This window comes from Onychostoma macrolepis, chromosome 07, assembly GCF_012432095.1.
Source record: "Onychostoma macrolepis isolate SWU-2019 chromosome 07, ASM1243209v1, whole genome shotgun sequence".
In the NCBI taxonomy this organism is placed as follows: domain Eukaryota; kingdom Metazoa; phylum Chordata; class Actinopteri; order Cypriniformes; family Cyprinidae; genus Onychostoma; species Onychostoma macrolepis.
Window position 1 is genome coordinate 11,180,877 of NC_081161.1, and position 26,825 is coordinate 11,207,701.

Consider the following 26,825-nt stretch of genomic DNA (forward strand, 5'->3'; position numbering starts at 1 on the left):
TATGCAGTAAAAAAGTGTGAGTAGTGTGTTTACAATGGAAAACCCAAAAAGATTAGCAGACTACAATGCTGGATGACAAAATTACCTTGTAAAATTCATACATTAGACAGTACATACTGCATATTGTGTAATTCATTTGGGAAATGTCATATAATGTGCAGACTTATCATAGTACAATGTGAAATAGTATTAGACATTTAAACTAATGCCTTGTATGTTATAAAATGAATCATTTTATAAGTGATAAACAATATAATGTTAAAGGGGTGGTTTACTGCGATTTCACTTTTTTCATTTTAAATAGTGTGTAATGTTGCTGTTGGTGCATGAACAGTATCTGCAAAGTTGCTGCGCTGAAAGTTCAACATAAGCGGAGATATCGTCTTTTAAAAATCAGGAAGTTTAATGCCTACAAAAACGACTCATATGGGACTACAACAAGATACTTCCCGGGTTGCATACGTAAAAAACCCATAAATTTGCATCAACCCCTCCCTCCGGGAACATGCATAAAAGGGGGCAAGGCCATGTTCTGCGGCTTTGTCGAAGAGGAAGAGTTATAGTGGAGAGTTGTAGTCATGCCGTCGAAACGGTGTTATTTTCACCCAGCTGTCAGGTCTTCTGTGTTCGGGCTTCCTACGGATGCTGTAGTTCGTCAACAATAGTTAAAATTGATGTTTGATTATGTTCCTGACAATTACTATCCTAATTTAGCTCTCTGTGCTGCGCATTTTACGGAAGACAGCTTCCATGAGTTCAATGCGGGATTCACACAGAAACTATTACTAAAACATGGAGCAGTTCCAACTTTAAAACCAGAGGCAGCAGTTGTTGGGCCACAACCTGCAAGTAAGATTTAATCATTTTAAATGTATTTGCATGTATAATTTCAGACGTAATGTTTTAGTTTTATCAAGGACGTAAACAAATGCCAACGGTGGCTTTAGTAGCCAGTTAGTTAAATGCTATTTTGTGTGTCTATGACAAATGCGTACAAACATTTTGGACCCGAATTTGTAATTATGTACTAATTTTGTAAATGTATTTTCCATGTATAGTTTATGACATAATTTTTCGTTTTGATCAAGAACGTAAACACAAGCCAACGCTGTTTGGTTATAGTAGCCAGTTAGTTCGATGCTATTTTGTGTGTATAAGACAAACGTGTACGAACTCCAAAAAATTATATGTAATCACAACAGCAAACTTCCATTTAGAAACGTTTGTAAGAGCCGTGCTTGCGGAAGTTCTGCTTGACTCTCTTCATTACCGCTTTCTGGGTCTGATTCTGGCTCAAACTGATACGGCAATATTGACACCATTATTTACATTTGACATGCACTTGCATCTGTCGCCCAGTGAAGGTAATAGGCGTGAAGTTTCCGGACAATGTGCAGTACACAGTTTAGCCAATCACAACACACCGGCCCAACTAACCAATCTGAGCCCATCGCCTGTTTCTGAGGGAGTGGTTTCATAGAATCAGGAAGTCAACCGGTCGTTCAAATGACAGAGGAGAAAGCGGCTTACAATAAAGGTGAAATATATGAAAAATAAGGCGTTTTTTAACAAACGAAACACGAAGACATGTTATATTGCACCCCATAAACACAATCGAGCAAAGAAAAAAAGCATTAAACCACCCCTTTAAATATTGTCAAAATAAGATTCAACTAAAGTTTTGCCAACCTAACCATCCTAAAAGCCAACAAACATAATATAAGTCAATGGATCACTAGTTGGCTAGTTGAGCATAAAACATTAATTCAGAGAGTGCTTCTCTGCTCGAATTCATACACTGTGTGAAGGATTTATGAATAATTCAGTATCCCATGACAAGTAAAACTAGAAACATTCTCATCCCAGCCCAGTAACCAAGGAGACCAGCAGTTCTGCCCTTTTCTGAAACCACACAACAAACGCTCTTGTCTGTCAAGACGAATAACTCATTTAAAATCATTTCCCCACATTATATGCTGCATTCCCTGCAAAAAAAGACCAGTTTAGATTAGCATGATCCAGCTAGTGTACCACTATGGCCATACTGGTCTCAAGCAAATCTTAAACTGGTAAAACTAGGTAACCAGCCTGATCTGGTGACACTAGTGAATTAAGAAACTCTTGCTGGTTGAGCTAGTTAAAGAACTAGGTTGGGATACCTGTGAATTAGTGTTGTCAAAAGACCCGGTACTTCGGTACCAAGTCGGTACTAAAAAAATGAAAACATCACGGTACCAGGTTTTTTTAAGTACCGGTGGTACCGAGTACCCGGTCGACCCGGTTCTTGACGCGTACGGCCCTATGATTTCCGTGATGCAGAAAACGCGGACGGAATCTCGGAATCCAGTTATAAAAACGGAGTTTACAGTTTAGCACGGAATGTCACGGAGTTTGTCAAAGTTTGGATGAATTAATCAAAAGTAGGTCGTCACACTTTAATCAAATCGCGACATGGACTAGTATCTGTAAATATTAAGCCGCAAAAGTCGATTCAGATATGAATCCCGCATGTTCTGCGAGTCTCTGTATGAATGAATGAATGAATGAATGAAGCATTTATATAGCGCTTTATTGTGTATTGCTATACACCCAAAGCGCTTTACAATCTGGGGGTCTCCTCAACCTCCACCAGTGTGCAGCATCCACTTGGATGGCAGAGACGCGCGTTTTTTTTTTTTTTTTACACTGAAGCGCACGACGCTCGCTGTGATTTCATCATCTGCCGTCTCAATGAAGACATAAATACATAAACAACATCTACAGAACTGCTCTGAGAGTCCCTTCACGAGTATTCTACCGTTCCATTTGAGTAAAACCAGCTTCATATCATATAGCTACACACAGAAATTTAAAGGTATTCACGGGCAACCCGTCAGAATAAAAGTTTATCTTAAAGACATTGTGCCAAAAATATATTACTATTATTTAGTAGAATGTATGTGATACTATTACTACTGTTGATAAAAAAAAAATATATTTTTAAAGAAATAATCACACAATATTTCTTCCATATTTTAATTTTAATAGTAAATCCCCTTTATTTACCCAAAAAATAAAATGTTTAAATTTCATTAATTAAAAGACAAATTAAATTTGGGTGAAACTTTACTGTTTACTGTTTTTCATACTTTTATTACTTGCGGAAAAACTTGAAACACAATTTAAATAAGTATGAAGAATGGCATTGATTTTTGTACATTTTATTTTTGTTTGACTATTATTAAAAATAGTGTGTTTTTAATTAGCATGTGGTACCGAAGTTGGTACCGAGAACCGTGGATTTTCACTGGTATCGGTACCGAATACTGAAATTTTGGTACCGTGACAACACTACTGTGAATGATAAGACCCCCCCCCCCCCCATTATGCAATAACAATGTGCAATAACCTTATATTTATTTGCAACCACCTCCATCCTAGTACATCCTTGCATCTCCTTCTATTCTATCCCACTCTATTATCTATAGCACAGTTGTACACTGTACATACAATCATTTATGTTTCAAATTATTTTTCTTTTTAAATTGTTTTGTTTATTTATATATGTGTATTTTTTATTCTCATCTTATTTTTATTGTGTGTGTGTCGTTGTTCTCTGTGAACTGGAAGCTTATGACACTAAAACAAATTCCTTGTATGCGCAAGCATACTTGGCAATAAACGCTCTTTCTGATTCTGATTCTGATTAGTTTCAAAACCTAGTATATTTGATCCAGAAATAATCCTGTTGAGCCACTGCCTCAGTAAGATATCTTCTAGTGAAATGTGTCTTGACATAAGAATGGAGACACGCAAAAAAATTATTATGTACCAAAAAAACATCATGCATAATTAAATGTTATATTTATGTAAAGGATTGAAGAAAATAAATAGCTGTTTTTAGACACACTGTAAACCATTCAATTTCAGAACAAACACATTCACACAATGCATAAAAAGAAACCCAAAATATCCAACCCAGAGTTCCAACCTAAAAACACAGCTGTACTTAGAATAAGAGAGTGTAGTGAAGCACCATTTTTACAAATATCCATGAACTACAGTGTACAAATGCAGAGTTGTTTCACCAATTTATGTATGTAATTACAGCATACAGGTTTATGGAAATTGAGAGATTAAGGCTGAAATATGTTCTGTTAGGCTTCTTTGACACAATGCCTATTGTTTAAAAGTCTAAATAAATAAAAAAAAACTGGCTTAGACAGACTTGCAGAACTGATCTGATAGTTATTTTCTGCAGTGCTCAAGGACACAGGAAGTCAAGAGGATAGAGTTGTGTACAGCAGCAGTTTTGAATACTGCAGCCAAAGTACTTTATTAGTCATGCTCAGCTTGACGCAGGAAACTAATGTCACAGTTCGCAGGTTAAGAGGCAATATAAATGGACAATAGCACACACACTAATTTACAAAAATAAAGCAAAAACAGCTGTCATTCAAGGCCAAATGATCCAAATGAACACTCATAAAGATATAGACAGACAACAACACACACGCTTCTCTCTTCTTGTACTGATGTTCAATTCATCCGGTCAGAGAGTGCTTATCATTCATTGTTTCATGATAGAGTCACACAGGATGTGCACACCATTTTCACATTTTCTGTTATGATGTCAAGTTTATACAGTGATTTTCATATTACATATTGTTCCAAAGCAGCATTACAGAAATTAATTTTATATTCCAAATTGAGCACTTCATGGGGACCTGCCCTGTTGAATTACCCAGTGCCCCTTTTGGTTCTTTCTGTCTCTTCCATTGCCTCTGGGGATGGATGCTCTGGCACATGCCTCTGGCATCATGGCACATGCCATCCACCAATAATTATGCTTCCGACAATATTTGTGAGAATGCAAGTAGATAGTGCATCTTTTGCTGGTACACTCTAAAAAATGCTGAGTTGTTTCAACCCAACTTTGGGTCAAATATGGACTAACCCAACTGTTGGGTTAAATTTTTAAATTACATTTTTAACCCAAAGATTGGGTTAGTCCAAGTTGGGTTGAAACAACCCAGCATTTTTTAGAGTGTAGCACCGTCTCTGGTGTTTCTCCTGGAGGAGCTTCTTTGGGAGATCTCGATTGGAGTATATCTACTTTCCCAAGTTTGGGCCACCGTGCATCCTTGGCTGGAAATATTGGGTTTGACCTCTGCATTATGGATTTACACTGACTGTATAAGCCAATAGTGTAAATCTTATCAGCTGTTTGCATGTTTTGGTGGCCACAACAGGGACAACAGGGTTGTTGCTGCTACAAAACAAAGGACATTGTATGTTTATGTGGTGTGTGGGTTAACTACGCACACTTTAAAAAAATATATAATAATTATACAAGGGCTTGACTCCTGGTTCCTAGGTTTTATCTGTTTGAACAGGTGTCAGTTCATATTATTCTATCAGTCTGTGCATATGTTCATAGATTGATGAACTGGTGCAAACTTTGTAGTATGACACTCTGATAGAGTGTCCCAATAGCATCAACTTCTGATGTAGCGTCGAGTGAATCTATGAAAGAGAATGTCTTGGTTATGCGTGTAATCCTAGTTACCTGAGTAGGGAACAAAATGCTGAGCAGCTGCCATATTTCTATATTACTGCTACAATTCTTTTGTAGAAAAATCTAAGAATTATCGACGTCAGATGTGGCTAAACAAAATCAGTTTTAACCTAAACATTTAGCGTTGGGTAGAGTAAAAGCACAACATTATGTGAAGCTTTCTGCTGGAATTCTGTGGGTGTAGAGTCTGTGCAGACTATTCACCCACAAGATTAAAACAAGCATTTAATTCACCTACTGCTTTCTATCTCTGTCTGGCTCAATCTCCTCCCCACCCCCCTCAATACTTCATAAACTAAGAAGGAGGTACAGCAGACCAACTATAGCTGTTTATCAATTCAATCTCTGTAACAATCACTAATTGCTTTTGAAATATTGCACAACACGCAGTCTACATGCAACAGAGATTTATCCGACATTTGCGGAATCAGTTAGCCAATAGCTGTATTTGACTCCACAAAATACCTAGCATACTTATCTACTTTAACTTGACATCACAATTTTGATCCCACTCACATTCATATAAAAGGTCATGCCAGGATTATAGCTGCCATGGAAACAGCCTTTTTAAAACCTTACAAAACAAAGAACAAAAATCCATGTAGTCTGCTAGCAGACTCTGCTACTGCAGGTGAAAACAGTGTCGATGACTTTATTCGAAAACTGAAATCAGTGCCAAAACAAAGGAGTCAGTCATTTTGTCAATGAGATTTATTTTCACATTTGACTAATTGCTTAACTAATTAATTTTGTTATTATATGAAATTCTGCATCTCTCCAACAACATAATTTAACTATCTTGCCATCTATAATTATCTTAGAAGCCCCAGGGGTTTATATCAGAGCTGCTTCCTTGAGCCAATCCACAAAGGAAAGCAAGCCAAATAAGTTTAACATCAATAGCTTAATGACTACCTATATGTGAAAACACACCCATGAAATATTAATATAACACATAGTGTTATCAAAATACAAAGTAATCACATTGCCTAAAAGAACACTCCGCATGATTAATTTCCGCATGTTTTAAACACCATTTACGGAGCAGCATCTTGAAAATATGAACACTTGAATTAATCAAAAAATTATCCAAGTGGCTTTACAAACAATTTTGTAATTCATTCTGCTTATGTTTTATGAATGAGCCCCAATGTATTCAGAAATTCTTTCTGCTCATGTTTCAAGAGTAAGGCCTAAAGAGTCTGAATATGGCAAACATAATTGCACAATGAAAACACATACAGCAAAATAAACCAATATGGGACACCACACACATGCACATAAGGCCATTAATGTCCAAAATATACATAACCAGTGCAACACTGTATTCTTGACAGATTAAGTAGAATTAAACCATGTAAAACTGAGCCTTATAAGCTGCTCACGTTTTGCTGCCTGTCAAGAAGAATCTCATGAGCGACTATATCAAAGGCACGAAAATATCACAGCAAACCTGGATTGATATAAGGCTGCCATAGTCTTCATTGATTTGTCGATCATTTATTACCTGCGACTAAACTTTCAGGGAAACGTCACATTCAGCTTTGTAGCAAAATGTATAATGAACATCAAGGTGCTAATTCTGCACTTCTAAAGATCCAGATTTATTAACCAACTTCATGTCTGCTCAATAATAGAATAGAAACACTTTGCAAAAATCTCCCTCACTGAAACTGCGTATGAAACAGGTACCTAAGCAAATATGTATGCAAAAATATTAAATCTTACCAGGGAGTCCATGCTTTCACTTTGATCTGATTCAATGTTTGTAAGCATATCATCTTGTGCAGGATTTTCGACTCTATGTGCCTTACGCATTGCTGCATTGCCCATGGTGGATATACAAGGATGTAAAAATTAACCATCAAATAAGACTATTCCTTTGGGTTCCCATTTCTGAGCCCAACAGAGAAGCACCACACTGTCCTACCAGTTTATCTATCACTTAGACAGACAACTAGTCCCTTTCATAACCAGTGGAGCTCTACCGCAGCTAACTACTGGGTGCTAATGCTTCTCCTTCATTGCTAATTTGAGCCCTGGCTATTTTTACACCCACAAGCCAAACTATGCATGTCAATGGTGGCATGTTTGGGATGTGGGAACAGGGAGGATGACATGGCCAAAACAGGGAGGTAAGGTGGGAGATTACAGGGGCTCCTTCTCAGCACCCAGTGCTCCAATGGCCACCAAGGGATCATGTTAACAGAAGTGCCTCTATCCAATGAGCATTAAACAAACATGCCGATTTGAGTATTCGTGACGTCAGAGGTGTGGGTGGAGGGTAGAGAACATTCAAGGTTATATGCTCACATTACGGTAAGTTACTCAGTATTACTTGTTTATACAACTTTGGTAAAATAAATAACATTCCACTTATATGTGCTTGTTGGTGTCATGTCTAGAATTTTTATCAAAAATTCACAGTACAACACAGTGCAAATATGTGTGTATTGAGGAATGTATTGATTTAACCTTCATGATCAATGACACAATTCATTTGTCATTCCTTGTCCTTTGAGTTGCCATTTGTTGGTGTGTGTGTATGTGTTTAAAAGAAATGGCTGGAACTTGTGCGTGAATGTATGACATGTTTAACACAGAAGCAAATGCCCTTGCTCTCCTTTGAGCTGACATTTAATGAGTTCAACAATAGACCTTCTCTACACAATAAGCCAACTGTTTTGGATAAAATATTTCCCATTCAATGAAATATTTTATCATGGAGCCCATTCAACAAAGAGCCCATTTGAAGGTCCATCCACTTCAGCTAACCACAAACCACATTTTCAGTGTGGTGTAAAGAGACATTGTTTATCAGACTGTCATCGTTATCAAAATACACTACATAAAATTTCATTCTGGTCCCTACATCAAGCGATCATATGGCTTCAGAAGACATTCTTCTTAAGAATATTTACAAGAATCTTTATCCTCTTGTGACCGTCTTTACTTCCTCATTCTTTGGCAGTTAAATGATCTATTTAGAAGACTTACATCTTGATATTTGAGTAAAGATTTGCTCTAAGCTTCAAAAAGCACAGATGAATTTTCCAATGCAAACCAATAACAAAGCCCCTCCCCTTATAACGCACCATGTCTCTCCACTAAGCAAACATCACGTTCCTGCACTGATAGAGGATTTTATTTCAATTTTCCTCTTGCTGCATCCAAACTAGAGGACATAATCTTTTGGTCTGGACAGACAACAAACTCCTTTAATCTCTAGTAAACCATATGGCTGGGGGGAGTGCGGTGGAGCAAAAGAGCTACTCACTCCTGCTGTGTATGGGAACATAACCACTTTATGCACAACGGACAGAATTCTTAAGAATCGCTTACATAAATTTACCATTATGCATTAAACCCAACTCACAGTTTCTTCCAAAAATACTCTAGTTGTGTTTGCCCATACATTACTCATTGCCACAATAGCAGGGTATTGTGGGTGGCTGTAAGGTGTTGCTGTCAGGTTGCTATGGTTCTTATTTAACGTGCCTTTATGTGGTTGCTTGGGTAGTTCTGGGTGCTTGTCTACCCTTAAATCTCTATGATATTCTGGTCCTAGATATAGATGTCCCCCTTCAGTGTTAGTGGGATTTTCCCCCCACATATTATTTTGAAAAAGTCTGTTTATAAGGAAGTCATAAAGTCATAGAGTCATAGAATGTTTAACAAGGATTCTCAACTTGGTCAAGAAAGGAGGGATGGGGTTGAATAAACACTGTTTTTCTATATATACAGTATATATATATATATATATATATATATATATGAAGAGTTCAGATGCAAAAGCCTCTAAGTGCCGTTTGAAATTTTCTTCTAAAAGTAGCATTTTTATCAGGTTCCTATGATTCTGTTCAGTTATTTCACTTTAATAGCAATGAAAAGAACCTATTAAATGTAACATTTCCAAACTTACACATAGGAGCCTGATAAAAATGCTCATTTTAGAAGAAAATTTCAAAAGGCATTTAGAGGCTTTTGCATCTGAACTCTTCAGATACAGTATATATGTATATATATATATGTGTGTGTTAAATCAATAATTTTTTATCTTAATATCATGCTTTTAACGTAATGCTGTAGCACTTTACAATGCATCATTGGATTGCTGTTTGACAGGACATACCCAAACAATGTCTATGTAAACTCCTAATATGATGAACAGACAGATATGTATTTAATAACCTTAATAGCACTGGCATCATTTAGCGACAAAATGGTTGTTTAAAATATCATAACTACATCACTTATAAAAGTTAATGGCAGTGAACTTTTAATACAACGTTCATGGCAGTGATTCTCCCTATAACACACACACACACACACACACACACAAATCAAACAAATAAAGTGTCTGGGGCTATGTTTCCATAGCAACTCAGACATTTGCACTGCAACACACTTTAAAACAACCCATGAATGCCCTTGATGTTGCTACAAAGCAGAAAGCCTGAAATGATACCTCTGGACAAAGATAAATGAATATTATAATCTCTTCTGCAATGTTATGTAGGTCAGTCATTTTGTATAGTATGTTTCAAGCTATTTAACATGAATAATGTCACATTTTTAACCATGACAGAGTATTTAGAGTTGTATAACTGAATGAACAGAAACCATGTACTACAGTAAATTCTTTTTCTTTCTTTTTTTCTTTCCCTTTTTATGGATTTTGACTAAATTATTCTGTCATACTTTGTTGGAACATTTAGAGTATCCAACTTGGATGCAGTTCACTAGTGCACACCCAGTTTAGAGAGAGAGAGAGAGAGAGAGAGAGAGAGACTTTCACACATACCAAACAACAGTACTCTGGTTCACATGATGGTAATAAGTAATGGTTATTGTAATAAGCAAATTACAGCAGAATTAAATTTTTGGATGAACTATTACTATCATCTGAACTAATATGACTGGGCATAATATTTTAGAGTACTGTGCATTTGAGCACACTAAAAAAGTTTGCTATTTTGTCTCCTTTCTTGTTTTGTCTGGAGGTTGGTGATTGTTCTATATGGCCAAGTTCTGAGTGAGACAGCTGTCACCTGAGAGTTCATTTAATTAAAAAAAATGTCCACGGTTGATCAAATATGCTACAGCTGAATGAACATCACATATTACACTAAAAAGCCAACCACCACACAGTTAGTTAATCACACTTAGCAGACCCGGGTCATTTTGCAATTATACTAAAAGAACAATTTGCATTATAAAATACCTACACAGTGATCTATTATGCCACCACCATCATCCCACAAAATATAAATAACATCTACACAATAATGTGTGTGTGTGTGTGTGTGGGGTGCAATAATACCACACTGTCCTTGTTGTAACATTAATGTTATGATGTTATTTGGTCAAATATACGGAAATATTTAGTGTTGGTATGTCCAGCATTTTTTATTTGTATTTCCAAATTTTTTCGTTTTCATCTACTTCCTCATGCACCACCACCACAAACTTGATTTAAAATCTAAACTACTATCTGTCAGTTTGAGTTTAAGACAAATACCATATCAACAGGGTCTAAAATTAACTTTGTCTCTCACCAGCTACTGGCTACAACATTTTTAAGTTACTGCTCATTCAGAGCTTCAACTATCCAAAAAAAGAAAGAAAGAAAGATTATGAGTCCTACCTGTTGTAAACTTCTCAGTGATCTCTCTTATAAAATAGCATTTATTTTGTTGTAAACTTCAAATACAACTCACTCCAACATGAATGTATAATGGTAAACACAAAGATTAGTGGACAGGCTGTCAATTCATAAAATGATCAGCGGTGTCCTCAGAAGTCACTCATTGAAGCCTCTCCTCCATTGACATCCATTCAAAAAACCCAAATCTGTTCTCACTTCCAAGGAATCAGATAATAATAACAAAAATCATGTCCCAAATATCACAATGGCAAAATTATAGACCGGCATGTAATTTAATGATAATAAAATTTCCATAATCTCTGCGTCACTTACTAGGTTATAGGCTATTGGTGGAAAAATTCTTGCTGAGAGAAAAAAGTGGCCTTGTCTCCTCTCCAGTGCATAATTTCCTTTCCTTAACCAGTCAGGAGATTTTATTGGTCAACTCCATCCCGCAGTCAACAGTCAAGAAAAGCTCAGACTTTAGGTGCATTCGACTTCAGCTGCAGCTGGATGTAACGGATTGTTGAGATTTGTCACTTGCGGTCAGGAGAGGAATTGAACACTGTGCGCCAAATCTGGATGTGCTACCATAAACTCTCAAAAAAGGGAACAAAAGCTGTCAGTGGGGCAGTATCTTTTCAAAAGGTACACTTTGGTACCTTATTTGCCCCTAAAGGGTGCAAGGTTAAGGTTGGGAGTATTTGTTTTCATCATTGTGTAGACGGATGTTAATTTCAAACCCTGCATTTAATTCTGAGCAACATCTAGCAAAAACTACAGAGTGTTTCACACCATTTCACTTTCCTCAGCACTGTGAAGTATTGTATAATCGATTATGCTGATTGCAATTGCTCAAAAAAAACACCACTAATCCTTTTTACGACTTGTCTGACTTGTTTATGACGCAGTTTGTTCATTGACCAATTACTATTACTATATTTCATTAAGACTGATGTCCTGTACAGTAGAGGGCTGCTCGCAAAACATTTAAAGGATTACAACCATGTAATAGAAAATGTATAGCTGGTCGTAACTTGAACAGCAGTCCTGGACATAAAGCTTGCCCACTGCTTGTATCTGCTAGGTTGTTATTGTTAAAGTGGCCATGTTTTACAGCATAAAAATCTCAGCATAAAAATTAAAGGGCCAGTAATTATTTAAAGACGGTGTCAAATACACTCAAACACTCACACAAAGATGCATAAACAGACACTCCTCTGTGCTACCATATTCAGAATGCATGATAGATACACCCAAACACACATTGCTTCCGAGTGCCAAGTCTGCGCTATTAGACTGCAGCTCTGACTACAGGACTAAGACATGTCCTTAATTTCTCTTTGCTACATACAGATAAATCCTTTTGGTTTCTCACACAACAACACAGCACTGTATGGATACTGTAAAGATGCAAAAACATAAAGATATGTGTCATGGACATGTGCCGCATCAATAAATAGGCAATGATTATTACTGGATGCCGTGAATAAGAATGCCAGAAAAGTATGTGTGCAGATTCAGAGGATGTGAAAGATATGAAATATAAGGACATACATATTTCTGATGCATGAACTACAGTATTAATAAATATAAAAGATAATCACATTGTGGTTTGGGTGTAACATCACCCTGAAAAGGTAAAAAAAAAAAAAAGAAAGCCTTTTAAAGATCTGAAAGATGATAACTGTAGTGGACATCATGCATCAGAAGGTTGAAGTGGTATGAATACAAACTACAGGCTTTAACTACTAAATAGTGTCAAATAAAAAAGCCATTTATTAAAAGTAAGGACAATAAATAAACTAAAATAAATAAATAAGAGTGCATTCTCGTAGCCTGATGTAATGCTAGTGTTCTTCTTTCTCAGGCAGGTGCATCTTGAGCCAGACTTGAATGCTGATGGATGGTTGATGGATGGTTGGATGAAAGGGTGGAGGAGGTTTTTTGAGGGCCCGTGTCCCCAGTGCTCTGGTGGAAGTAAGGTGAGATGGAAAATGCCGACGCCTGCATTACCTTACACCTGCGCTCGGCTCTTTCACGCGAGCGCCTTCTTTTCTCACGGGCTTTCTCCAGCGCTTTCAAATCAGGAGCCTGTTCCATCTCCACACGGGCCTTTTTGATGCTCGCTGCAGCATGCGCCATGGCAACAGTCCCTCAATATCAGTAGCAATAAGCAGAAATCGAAGGAGGAATGATGTTAGCAATGAAGAAACAGGTCTTAGGTGACTTTCAAGCCCAAGGACAGACGAGTAACACCCACTGTCACAGCTCTGGAAGTACGCAGGGAGGTAGAGAGAGAGAAAAAGGAGAACAGAGAGAAGCAGTGACGCTCAACTCCTCCCACGACAGGTCTAAACAGACAAGCAGTAGCAAGCAGCATCCTCCTTCTCCCGCTCTCCGGGAAACTACATTTAAGGTGTGAGTGAATGTGTGAGGGAGAGAGGGAGAGAGAGAGAGAGAGAGAGAGCACTATAAAAGGGGTGGGGGAACTATATGAGCTTAGATAAAATAATCAGAGGTAAACAGGAAGAGGGAAATAGGGCAGACCCATCCCCCCATGTGTCCTCAAGCTGCCGTTAGCCGCTTAGCTTTGGATTGTGGCACAATCAGTCATTAGACAACACGCCTTCCTGTCCAATCACATTTTTTCTGGGGTCTCTGGGCAGGGTGGTTGGGATGGAAGGGTGTGGCTACTGTACTGTATCGCTCACTGTTGCTGAAGACAAGAAAGTGGGTGCAGCCATGCGAGAAAAACAGGAGGGGGAGATAAAAGATTAAAGACACCTCTCGGTCTTCTGCAATTCCCATCCCTTCAGCATTCCCATCTCCCTTCCACCCGTCAAAAGAGGAATTGGTGCAGTCCGCCTCTGTGTGGTAATACTAGCTGATTTATACACTCATAGATGCTGTTTTCTTTCACTGAGCCTTTTTCAAATCCATATACTCGTATTACTGAATACTGTACAATGAAACAATGGCAAAATTTTGGCAAAAGACCAGAGAAACTTTAAAATAAAAGGAATCAATAAAATTTCATTCTGTTATTTTTTATAAACATAATAGGAGATAAATACTGTACATATCTGTTATGTTCTATTGGTTTCTGAGGGTATGACTAAAACATAAAAATAATAACAATATGCAGTACATATTATTATTGTTTATTATTATTATTATTAAGATTATATCATATTACTATGATATAATCTTTCTATCAGGTGGATTGTAACACTAACACAATACATGGCCATTTTGAATTTTGTACATTAATTTATTGTAGTAATACAATGTATTTCTTAAAAACATATATATAATGTTTTGGTAATAAAAGACAATTATTAACTTGTATATTATATACTTGCATGTTTTCCCGGAAGACAAATTAAGTACAATTTATCTTGATCTTCAAATTCAAAAAGTGTAAGCTCTTAATGCATTGCATTTCCTTCAGGAGCATCAGTGAATGTTTGAACCTTTTTTACGTCTCCAAAGGCATTTCAGAGAATTTGGCAGTACATCCAACCGGCCTCAGAACTGCAGACCATGTGTAACCACACCAGCCCAGGACCTCCACATCCAGCATCTTCACCTCCAAGATCGTCTGACACCAGCTGCTGCAACAATCGGTTTGCATAACCAAAGAATTTCTGCACAAACTGTCAGAAACCGTCTCAGGGAAGCTCATCTGTATGCTCGTCGTCCTCATCGGGATCTCGACCTGACTGCAGTTAGTCGTCGTAACCGACTTGAGTAGGCAAATGCTCACATTCGATGGCGTCTGGCACTTTGGAGAGGTGTTCTGTTCACGGATGAATCCCGGTTTTCACTGTACAGGGCAGATGGCAGACAGCGTGTATGGAGTCGTGTGGGTGAGCAATCAGCATCTTGATATGCCACACCTGTGAGGTGGATGGAGTATCCCGGCAAAGGAGAAGTGCTCACTAACACAGATTTAGACAGATTTGTGAACAATATTTGAGAGAAATAGGCCTTTTGTGTACATAGAAAAAGTCTTAGATCTTAGAGTTCAGCTCATGAAAAATGGGGGCAAAAACAAAAGTGTTGCGTTTATAATTTTGTTCAGTGTATATATACATTTTTTTAATTTTTTTTTTCTGTGTGTGTGTGTGTGTGCTAATTAAAAACTCTGGAAAAACTCAAAACAAAGCTTTACAGCACTGGGCAAAACAAGGCAACAGACCACACACTTAACAAAACACACCAAAACCTTCCCAACACAAAACTATCCCAGAACGGAAGACAAATAGGTGAGTGAGTAAGAATGCTTTGGAATTCTTTAAATATTAATATCTAACTATTCAGATTTTCCCCTGTCTGACTTTCAGGTCTCATGGTGCAGTAAACAGAATAAATAAAAGTTAGCTATGTGTAATATTGCTAATTGCATGGAACAGCATAGTGCTAACAGTTGAGCATGTCTGTGAGAATACTTCAAGAAAACTTTAAGTTTTCTTCAAGTGAACTTAACTCATACATCTAGATAAGTATTTATATAATAATTGTGTACCTAAATTATAGGCTACACTGAAAAACCCTAGTTTCACAGGAGGGTTGGAACCTATCCAGTGTCTCTTGAAAACACCCTGGATGGATGGACAGTCACAAATCTCACGCACACACAGAAAATATACACGTATGTGCAGATAATTTGTCATCTCCAATTCACCTCTCCTGTATATCTTTGGATACTGAAAAACGAAGCACCTGAAGAAAACCCAAACCAACATGGAAAGAACATGCACAGTCCTCCTTGCTCAGCCAGGACTCAAACTGGGACCTTCTTGCTGTAAGGCAGCCCAATTTGTGTTGAAGAAAAATATCCATAAGCAATTTAATAAAAATTTAATAAAAATATTTTATGTAAAATGCTGTCAATGTTATTGGCTTGTGAATATTTTTATTTTTTTACTGAACACAGTAGGCTATATAAATAGTAAACTATAAGTATGATGCAAAGTTCACTTAAAGAAAACTATTAAACTAGCAGTGCACTTGTAATATGGCTGAAAGACCAAAGAAAGAATTAGATGTAAACTGTACTTAAAGTTTAGGCTACTGATACACTTAAAGTACACTGAAACACTGAAAAGGTGTACTCCTGAGAAGTACTGAAACAGTACACTTAATAGTATACTAGTGTGTTATGATTTTTTCTCTGTCTAGTAATGATATAGCAACTACTGTGGTAAATAATTTAGCATAGGCATGCTAGCATGTAAACTTTTAAATCATGCATGTTACAACTAGCCTCACATTAAGTGTTATCCCTTATATACAACAATAGAAACAGAAACATACCTATAGCTCATTTGCAACTTGATTTGTGTTACAACACTCCCTGATCTCCTATTTAAAACTACATTTATTTTACAAAGTAAATAATAAAATATGCATTTCAAGGATAGGTAGATTTCTGAAAACTTTTGTACCGACTAGCCTGATAACACAACACCATTGGCTCAGCTATTACTGATCATTCTCCAAAAATATGACAGTCATCAGTAAATTTTGGTGCACAACTAATAGTGTTACACCTAAGCAAATTTCCAACAGCATCAAACAGACCACTAATCCTTATTACTATGTTCATATGGAAGTGTTTTATGTTAAGGACATGAATATACAGTAACTCAGAGTAGCAGTGCAGTTTAGAGCACTGGCTATTTAGTTGTTCCACTGTAATTACTTTAATGTGGCGCCATCTGCTGGTTATCTATTCTCTAGAGCTGTTATCTCCAACCTCAATTTGAACAGAAATTAAACTAAAGTGTTTCAACTGTTCCCAAGAGTATTCTGTTACCTTTCCAGTCATGTACTTAATGCTTAAGGATTTCATTTGGAATTTAAAAATTGTCCTTTGTGCACAAATGTTCCAAGTGCAACCATCAAACAACAGACTAATATTATCAATGTAGGATTGTGATTTTGACTTTTCTAGGCTTGGAGATCACAAAAGATTTTCCATGTATTGTGAGCACATTTATTTAAAAGATGATACTAGAAGGTATTTATTAGTGAAAACACCTGCATTAGTAGAGACAGCAACAACGACTGCTTTCCATTGTGTCTGGGTATAAGCTACACAAACACATAGCAAGACACACTAGTATTACTAAACATTTTGTCCCACACATAGACAATCACAAGCTACTGTACATTTTTCTGAAGCAACTTTAAGCAAGGCTCTTTGAAAAATGTACAAGTACAAAATCAGACCGGGAGAAAAATAAGCACGAAATTAAGCAAGTCCTTAAAGATGAAGTATTTTAGTTTAGCAATGGTCTGGAGCTGGAAAAATCCAGATGCCTTGCATGAGTATGTAAATTAGAGGGTATTCCTGTAGCTCAAACAATAGAGCATGGCACTATCAAAACCAAAATGTTTTGAGGGAATACATGAATAAAAAGAATAAAAAGTGTCTGCCATAATCATAAATTAAATTAATAATACAAAAAAAACCATAAAATAAAATTAAATAATAAATAAAAATTTAATTAAATTAAGAAACTGAAAAAGTATATATCATTAGCTTTTAATTAGTGTCTTTAAATCATTATTCACAGTGTACTACATGAAAATTGGTGTTATTAAAAATTAGTGCTGTCAAACGATTAATCATGATTAATCACATCCAAAATAAAAGTTTTTATTTACATAATATATGTGTCTATTATAGATTTATTACACACACACACATACAGTATGTTTTGAAAATATAGTATATATATATATATATATATATATATATATATATATAACATATAAACATAACATATTTTCTTAAATATATATATATATATATATATATACACAGTACACACACACATATATATTATGTAAACAAAACTTTTATTTCGGATGCGATTAATCGCATAATTAATCATTTGACAGAACTATAATACAAATGTCAGTACCAAAAAAGAAAGCATTGTCATTAGAACTTGATCTGTAAAATTTTTTATTAGTGGATCCCTAATGATTAGTTTCATCAAACTAAATATATTATGGTGAATAATAGCATCCTTTTATGTGACATCAGGATTTAGAGAGCAGAGGTGACAGATCCATAGTCTGTCTGTGTGTCTGTGCGTGTGTGTGTGTGTGCGTCGAGAGTGGGAGTGTATTTGTACGTATTTGAGTGTTTTCGAGTGTGTCAATAGGCCGACAGGGGTGACTCATAGATTACACTAGTGATGCCATCTGTTTGGTTTTTGCACACACACACACACACACACATGCAGAAATCCTTGGCAGGCCTAACAGCAACCTCACACAAACCTTGCTTTACTCATGGACACATTTGGCAATAGATGGCTTAACTGTATGCATCATCCGTTTTTGACTAAAATGTTGCAACCCAGGAAAACCTCATTGAAAAAAATGATGGTCCCTTTTGAACACTCTGTTGACAATAAGTAACGCTGCATCTATATGTCAACGAGTGTTAGTAGACTGTCTGCTTAATATCTGCTAACTCTTTATTCTGATAGTCTCACAAAAGGCATTCTACTGACTATAAGTAACTTTTCAAATAAAGTCTGTTTTGAACAAAGTTTTGAACAAAATTCTTCCAGCAACATGAATTAAATGTTCGTTAAATATAATCTGGTTTAATAACGTTGTCAAAATATTATACAAATTGTTATTTATATACTGCTCACAGAATGGTTTTCTAAAATACCGTATATTAGGGGGACATCAGTCTATGTTTTTATAAACATTGCTATTTACTACTTGTTAATGTTCCAAATGTAAAGTAACACGGCCAGCATCTCCAGGCAATTCATGTGCCACGTGAGATGGTGACCTCCCCATAGACCCTGGGTGGAGCAGCCACTCATGACTGCTCCCCAGCCCGTGAGGGAGGCATCTGTCTTTAGTGTATGCGACGACAAGGAACCCCCAGCACTGGGCCTTGTGACAGGAACCAAGGTTTCCTCCACATGTCTAAGGCACATAAGCATCGCCGCATGACCTTGATCTTTCGAAGTGGGTTGACCCTCGGGGGGGACCCTCTGGTCCTGAGCCACCACTGCAAGGGTCTCATGTACAGCAGGTCAAAAGGTATCACGTTGGCTGCAGCTGCCATCAGACCCAACAGTCTCTGAAACTGTCTGACAGTGAGTGACTAGCATTCTCTCACTCTCTTTGCGGCTGTGAGAATCGACTCGATCCGAGCAGGAGACAGACGCTCCTGCATCGTGGTCGAATCCCACACCACACCCAGATAAGCGGTTCTCTGTAGTGGAGAAAACACACTTTCCCTGGCGCTTAGCCTTTACCCCAGCTCTTTCATATGGGCGAGGATGACTTCTCAATGCCGAATCCCCATATGCTCCGAAGTGCTAGTATCAACCAATCGTCTATGTAGTTGAGCATGCAGATGCCCTGGAATCGCAGAAGAGCCAGAGCAGCATCCACACACTTGGTGAAAGTGTGGGGTGAGAGAGCACACCTCTTAGGTCTTGGAGAAAGTGTTTAAGAGCAGCCAGCATCTCCAGGCAAATTATGTGCCACATGAGATGGTGGCCTCCCCATAGACCTTGGGCGGAGAGGTCACTCCTAACCGTTCCCCAGCCTGTGAGGGAGGCATTCGTCGTTAGCATTACACAACGACAAGGAGCCCCAACACAGGGCCCTGTGACAGGAACCATAGTTTCTTCCACATGTCTAAGGCCCGTAAGCATCACCACGTGACCTTGATCATGCGGAACGGGTTGCCCCTCGGGGAAAACCCTTTGGTCCTGAGCCACCACTGCAAGGGTCTCATGTACAGCAGGCCAAAATGTATCAAATTGGACACAGCTTCCATCAGACCCAACCGTTTCGGCAACTGCTTCACAGTGAGTGAATGGCCTTCTCTCACTCTCTTGACTGCTGTGAGGATCGACTCGATCCGAGCAGGAGACAGACGTGCCTGCATCGTGGTCGAATCCCACACTACGCCTAGATAAGTGGTCCTCTGTACTGGAGGAAGCACACTTTTCTTTGCTTTTAGTCTTAACCCCAACTCTTTCATGTGAGCGAGAACAACATCTCGATACCGAATCGCCATTTGCTCTGATTGAGCTAGTATCAACCAATCGTCGATGCAATTCAGTATGCGGATGCCCTGGACTCGCAGGGGAGCCAGAGCAGCATCCATACACTTGGAACGAATGGAAGAACCTGATATTGGTACGCTTTGCCCCCGAAAGCAAACCTCAGGAATATCCTGTGTTGAGGAAGGATGGATATGTGGAAGTATGCGTCTTTCAGATCTACCGTCACAAACTAGTCCTCGGACCTGATTTGAGACATGACCTGTTTGACTGTGAGCATTTTGAACTTGAGTTGCATGACTGAGCGGTTCAAAAAACGCAGATCTAGAATCGGACGTAACCCCCCATCCTTCTTCGGAACGATGAAGTACTGGCTGTAGAAGGCCACCTCAATTGCCTCCTTCCTCAAGAAATTGTCTACTTCCTGTTCCATGACCAGAGCCTGCTCAGGGCCCACCAGAGTGGGAAACACCCCGTTGAATAGAGGCGGACGAGACCTGAACTGAATCTTGTAGCCTCTTTCTACAGTGTGCAGGACCCAATGAGACACATTTGGCAGAAGCTTCCATGCTGCCAGATGATCTACTAAGGGAAACAGTCTTTCGAAACTGGCCTCTGGTGTATTTAGAGCGGCTAGCTCGGTGCCCTGAAGCGGAGGACTCTAAAGCTGCTCTAAAGACCTCCTTGGAGGTAGCGAGCCTCTCAGGGCCGCTATGTTTCTTGGTGGATGCTGAGAGATGTGCTCGCTGGAGACCGCTATGCCCTGAAGCACCGGGGGTGGCAGGGTTGACAGACTGATCTCCTGAGGGCACTGAGGAGAGACGGGCACTGTATGATAAGGTGTACACCGCTCTTCCCCAGAGGGGCCCACCCTCAGAAGTCCTGGACCATAGGCGTCAGGACCTTTAAGTTGAAGACTATCTAGCGAGAATGATGGTCCGCAGATCCGCCTTCTGCTTAGAAGCCTTCGGCCCAGAAGCTCCGCGGGGAGTACGAGAAGCGACGCTCCCGAATGAAGAGCTGGAACACGGCTGGGGCTGAGCCCCTAAGACCTGTCTCCAGCATAGGAAAATGTCGGCCTTAGGGGTGATGCTGCACTGGGAAAAGATAGCCCTCAAGCGTCTGTCCCACCCTAGACATCGCCCTTTAACCTAATCATTCAGCCCCCCAAAATAGAAAATTCGCAAAAAAGGGCAAAAGAGCTGGAATGAAAAATGGTTAAACCCATGCTCTCAACACCTCTGTGTGGAGATAGGGAAAACCGGTAGGTCCCGACATTGAGGTTGTGATAGAATGCTATGGCATGCTTTTAGTTACAATTTCCACCAACTCCTTAAAAGTCTAGTAATGACGTGTTGACCACATCAACCTCCTTGGAGGAAGAGAGGTAAACACCGTGCTCTCACTTGAGAATTTTATATCGCAAGAGAGCGCTGTATTAGAGAGTGAGGGAGGAGAAAGGGGAGCCCCTCTCCAATCCCTGTGCTGATAAGATAAAATAATCGCGAATAAAAGCCTTCAAACGCATTTACACATTTGCATGCGTTTGGGGGAAAGAGAGAGAAAAAGGTCTGCTCACAGTTTCCCCCATTATTTTGCTGCAGACCCGTAATGGCCTTGGCAACTCGATTCTACATTGCATAAAACTTTCTTTCCTCGAGAAGAAACGCCAGCGGGGAGCAGAGCTAAACATATAAGGTAATGCATTTTCACTTGTTCACTTAGGGTTAATTTATGAATGAACACAGCTAGCCCCCTCGAGAGCTGACTATGTGTACTCCGCTCCAAAACAAACCACACATAAATCACGTGCATCCCAGCCCCTTATATTTGGCAGGAGAAACGAGCAATCTAAAATGCAGTATGCTTTTCATATGCAAAAGATTGAGATGGTGAGTCCTCAATCTCATCACAATAATGATAACAACATCAACCTCCTCGGAGGAAGATAGCTGCAGCATAGACACACTCGAAGGGGGAAGAGACCGCAGCGCGGGCTTCCGTACCATGAGAGAGAGCGCTAGATTCAAATGCGATCCCTGTGATCCCAATCACCGCCATGCCTCAGCAACAGCGGGACAAGAACTGCAAAGACGGCAAACATAGACACACTCCTCAAAGTGTGCCAGGCGGGAGCAGATCGTTCGCAGCGGGAACACAATGCACAACCATCTCCCTCAAGAGCTGACTGTGCGTGCTCCACTCCCAAACAAACAACACAACAAGCGTGCATTCACACCCGTAAAGTTTAGCGTGGGCAGAGAAGACCACACGGTCTAAAGTGTTGTCTATAGCTTGCCATATAAAGGTGATTGTGCACTGATAATACAAACAACAGTAAATAAGACTGACACATTTCACACGGAGCATTTGCTTAAAGCACAGAAGCTAACATTGCTTGTTTCAGATCTCTTTTCAGATCTCTCTGGTCTCTACGTCACCCCGCCCATGACGATTCACCACTCCATTGGACTGATTTCACATGTGATTCAGAGCGTGGGCACACAGGGGCGTTCCCAAAGCGTTTTCCGACGCAGTGTGAGTTCCCGAAGGGGAAACATGTTTTAAACCCTTTAAAAATCTGGACATTTTGAATGTTCTTCATTCAGAAATAAAAATTCTTATAACTTGATGGGAACATTAGTAACACATTCTTAGAACGTATTTTTGAAAGCTGGATCCAAGTGAGAGCTCAGGTATGTTTCTTCTGAAACACGGTTTGACAAAAGAGCTCAAAGCCATGTAAAAATAAGGTAAAATGTCAAGGTATCTTGCAGTTTTTTCTTTAATAATATTGGTTTGGTGTAGGGTTAGATTTATTATAGGTAAGTTGTTTATGCAATATAGCTTTAACCTTTTAGTACCACTCACCGGACATTTAATGTTCGAATTGCCATGATACGTGAATGAACCAGTGTAATAAAATGTTGGGCACAGTCACATTTATCTGATTCGGGAATTTCAGACAAAATTTAACTCTCTTTTTTTAAGAATTTCACTTTGAAACTGCTGCAAAACATGCAAGAAGCAACGTAATATATATATTTTTTTAAATTAGCCATAGGCACACATTGTTCATGAGCCTGTGTTGCAACCATGCAAATATCTTGATGACATTTATACACAAATATGATTTTGGTGCATAGGAAGTTTATTCCATAACCTCTCTATTTCAAGTTTCTCCCAAAAGATTATATGAGATATTACTTAAATATATGCAAATTTATGCAAATTCATCTACTATTACACACTTAATAATTTACAAGTTTCTGTAGTTATTGCATGTGATGCAATGTGGTGTAACACATTTCCATGACACTGTGCATGTTTTTTTCACTGTGCACCATGATTTAAAAATGTATATTTCACAAGATCTCTAAATGCCATTATGGAACAATTGTAAAAAATCAATATGATATGTGAAAAAAATAAATAACAATAAAAATACAAAGCGCTGTGATGAACTGGACATTTGTCCAGTATGTGCTCTCTGCAGCATCCCCTGCTACTTTACAAAGCATAATGGAAAACAGTTTGGAATGGGTGGGATACATAGAACTTGGAAGCAGTTTAAAAACTAGGGATTTTAATTTTATTGGCCAATGATAGCTGGTGTCATCACATCTGTTCAAAAATCATAATTAGAATGTAAACATCACATAAATAATCATATCAAGACAGCAACTGTCACTAAGGTTCTTTTATCAATCAAATGCATTTTGGCAAAATCATCTCTGCCTGGTTCCTGGTATGCAGCTAAATGCAATCTTTTGCTTTCTAACAAAGCATGGGCATAACCAATGGAATATAACTAGGCCCTTGAACATTTTATTTTAGCTGTGAGTCTCAAAAGCTAATCATACCCCACAGCCACGCACATAACCATGCGCAACCTATTTTATACCCTGCTCGGTTATGAGCTCTTGGGCCAAATTATTCTGTGATCAATAAAAATCAGAAATGACCTGCTAATCAGTGAAAAACAGTGTGGGAAAACAAGAATAAATACAAGATAAAACAGTCATAAAATTCAGAGAGAGGACTTTTGTTAGGCTTTAGTCTTTTTGTTAGGCTTTATTCAGACAGTCAGCAAAAAAACAGAAAATTTACAATACAAAATACTACTACAAAAGTTGTTATAGTCAATTTGAAGTCATCTGGGCACTTCAGTTGGGCACTTTGACCCTCGTCTTTTAATAAATTAATGCTCTTTTAGCAATTGCTGATAATGCACGTTTTCACTATTGTTAAAAATATGACACCTTTGCTATGAGCACTTTTAGAGACAATGGCTGCCAACAAAAATGTATTACATGAAAATTCTCAAATGTGCATGAAACATTTATTATTATGTTGTTATTATTATTTGTTACAATGTATGTTTTATTCTATTTTTCCCACTGTTCATCATTAATGTATTAAATATAGAAATACACAGGCAAAAAAAAAAAATTGAAAGAAATACTTGTCTACACAATGCTGCTTGCATACAGCTAACTGGCCTCACTCTCAAACCAGCAGGACTGTCTTGGTCAACCATCTTCACCAGAAAGTCTGTGCTGGTGAATCAGTTTCACCAGCTCCATTTTGCTTGAGAAAAGCATTGCCTTTAGTAGTTATAATTATGCCAATAAGAAATAAGTTGTGTGACGACAGTAAACTGAATTGACTGGTCTGATACCTGGTTCTTTAACTGGTAATGCACAGGATTGCCTGTCTCATGTAGACAGACAAAAAAAAAAAAAATGCAAGCTTTACTTTTTGTGCAGCTGATATTTCATAGACAGTGCAAACTGCTAATTAAAGTGATAGTTCAACCAAACATAAAATTCCTGTCATCATTTATTCACAATCATCCTTCCAAACCCGTATGACTTTATACAAAGCTGTCACTGGGATGGTACCTTTTCAAAAGTACCTACAGGGTGCATATTAGTACCTTAAAGGTATATATTAGCACCACCGCAGTGACAGCTTTTTGTACCTTTTTTTCTGAGAGTGCATATGAGGGTGAGTAAATGATGACAGAATTTTCATTACTTGGTGAACTATCCCTTTATGTTTGTTAAGAGAAATTAATGAATGGTCTGATTGCTTAACATTTAGATGCAGTCATTTGTCCACAGACAATAATGAAATAACCATTATTGTGGGCCAGCAGGTTAAAGGCTGCAGTAGACCTCTGTGGAACTTTGAAAGAAAAAAAAAATCTGCTAGATAAAACTGCCTTGACGATAAATTATGAGCAGTTAGCTGATACACAGAGTTGATGATAAAGCCTTACCTGAGCTGTTGCTCTGGTCACCATTCCAACACTCATGGGTGTTTTTGGGAGGTTTCAATTACGTATATCCAAAAACAGGAATAATGAGTAATGAAAATGCCAGAATAATGAAATAAAAATAGGGAACAAGGGGTTGTGAGGATGTCTGCTGATGAACAGCCACTGTGGATAGATGGATTACTGAGCACCAGGCTAGAGGTATTAGTACACTGTGATTACACACACACACATACACACACACACACACACACACACAAACACTGAGATGGTTGCAGGAAAAAATGCTTAGAGGATTAAGTGGCTAGAAATAGTGGAGTCTTCAACTGACCCAGAATCAGATCTTAGTACAGGTATGCAACAGAAAAGCCTTCAGGGAAACACAAGCTAATACACACACCGTCTGCAAAGACGATGTCCAGAGTCCAAACTATCAATGCAGAGCGGTGTATTCACACCATTTTCTCCTATTCTCTCCACAAGACAGGGTCCTCTGTATTTGCTTCTTGTCTAAAACTGGTGCAGATTAAACATGGACAAACCTGTTAATCAAAAAATACAAATCCACTGCAGTGGATTTGTGTGGTTTATGGGCATTAAATCTTACCAACCCTGAGCCAGAATCTCTTTCAGTGATATTATGTCCTATTACGAAACAATAGTTGGCTTGACCGAGAGAAGAGAGAAAAAAATGGAAGGCAAAGCGCATTTTGATTTATTTCATTAGCATGTGTGAAATATCTCTTTTATGAACATGTTGATATGTGTTTTGGTTTTAATGCACATATGAACGTCCATCTGTACCAGTGTTAATGCGATATCAAAGATCATAGTCTTGAAAAACAATAACAACAAATATTAGTTAGGCCTGTCAATTTTACACATTAATGCACAAAAAATAATGGCATTTAAAATAATAATAATAATAGTAGGATTAAGGAGTCGTTCACACAGGAAGTTTTTTTGCACCCAAAGACAACAGGATCTATCACAATGGAGCTTCATACAGCATATTAAACTTGATAATAAGAACAAAAAGCTGAAAGCTACAGCTAGACATGACCCAGTGACCAAACACATCCATCTGCATTGTTGCACAGACACCTTATCTCACCTAGCCTGGTGATACCAAACTCTGCTACTTCGCTTTGCTTTGTAGACAGTCTGGAAGGGCATAATTGACAAGCGTTTACTTTCTCGTGGGCGGGTGCTTGTCTGAAGTTTTAAATCATTGGTGTACCCGTAAGCCAATCATATAACGCTTGGTTATGACGT

At 38.3% G+C, this 26,825-nt stretch overlaps 1 protein-coding gene and 1 long non-coding RNA gene across 42 annotated transcripts in view; one reads left to right on the forward strand and one right to left on the reverse strand.

Annotated features, from left to right (window-relative positions):
- Positions 1 to 14,824, forward strand: part of LOC131543679 (uncharacterized) — a 28,637-nt gene extending 13,813 nt beyond the window's left edge. The window contains exons 2-3 of the long non-coding RNA XR_009271958.1: positions 13,075 to 13,189; positions 14,700 to 14,824. This is a non-coding gene — a long non-coding RNA (uncharacterized LOC131543679). The remainder of the gene's footprint in view (positions 1 to 13,074; positions 13,190 to 14,699) is intronic.
- ank2b (ankyrin 2b, neuronal) overlaps positions 1 to 26,825 on the reverse strand; it is a 158,594-nt gene that overhangs the window by 86,771 nt on the left and 44,998 nt on the right. For 38 of the 41 annotated variants that reach the window (XM_058781301.1, XM_058781285.1, XM_058781275.1 and 35 more), the window contains exon 1: positions 13,221 to 14,705. The exons of 2 other annotated variants lie outside the window; for them this stretch is intronic. In XM_058781301.1, the coding sequence (XP_058637284.1) occupies positions 13,221 to 13,349 (129 nt within the window). In that variant the 5' untranslated portion in view covers positions 13,350 to 14,705. Of the gene's footprint in view, positions 1 to 7,285; positions 7,780 to 13,220; positions 14,706 to 26,825 lie in introns of those variants that run through there. One more of the 41 variants, XM_058781265.1, reaches the window with a different exon arrangement.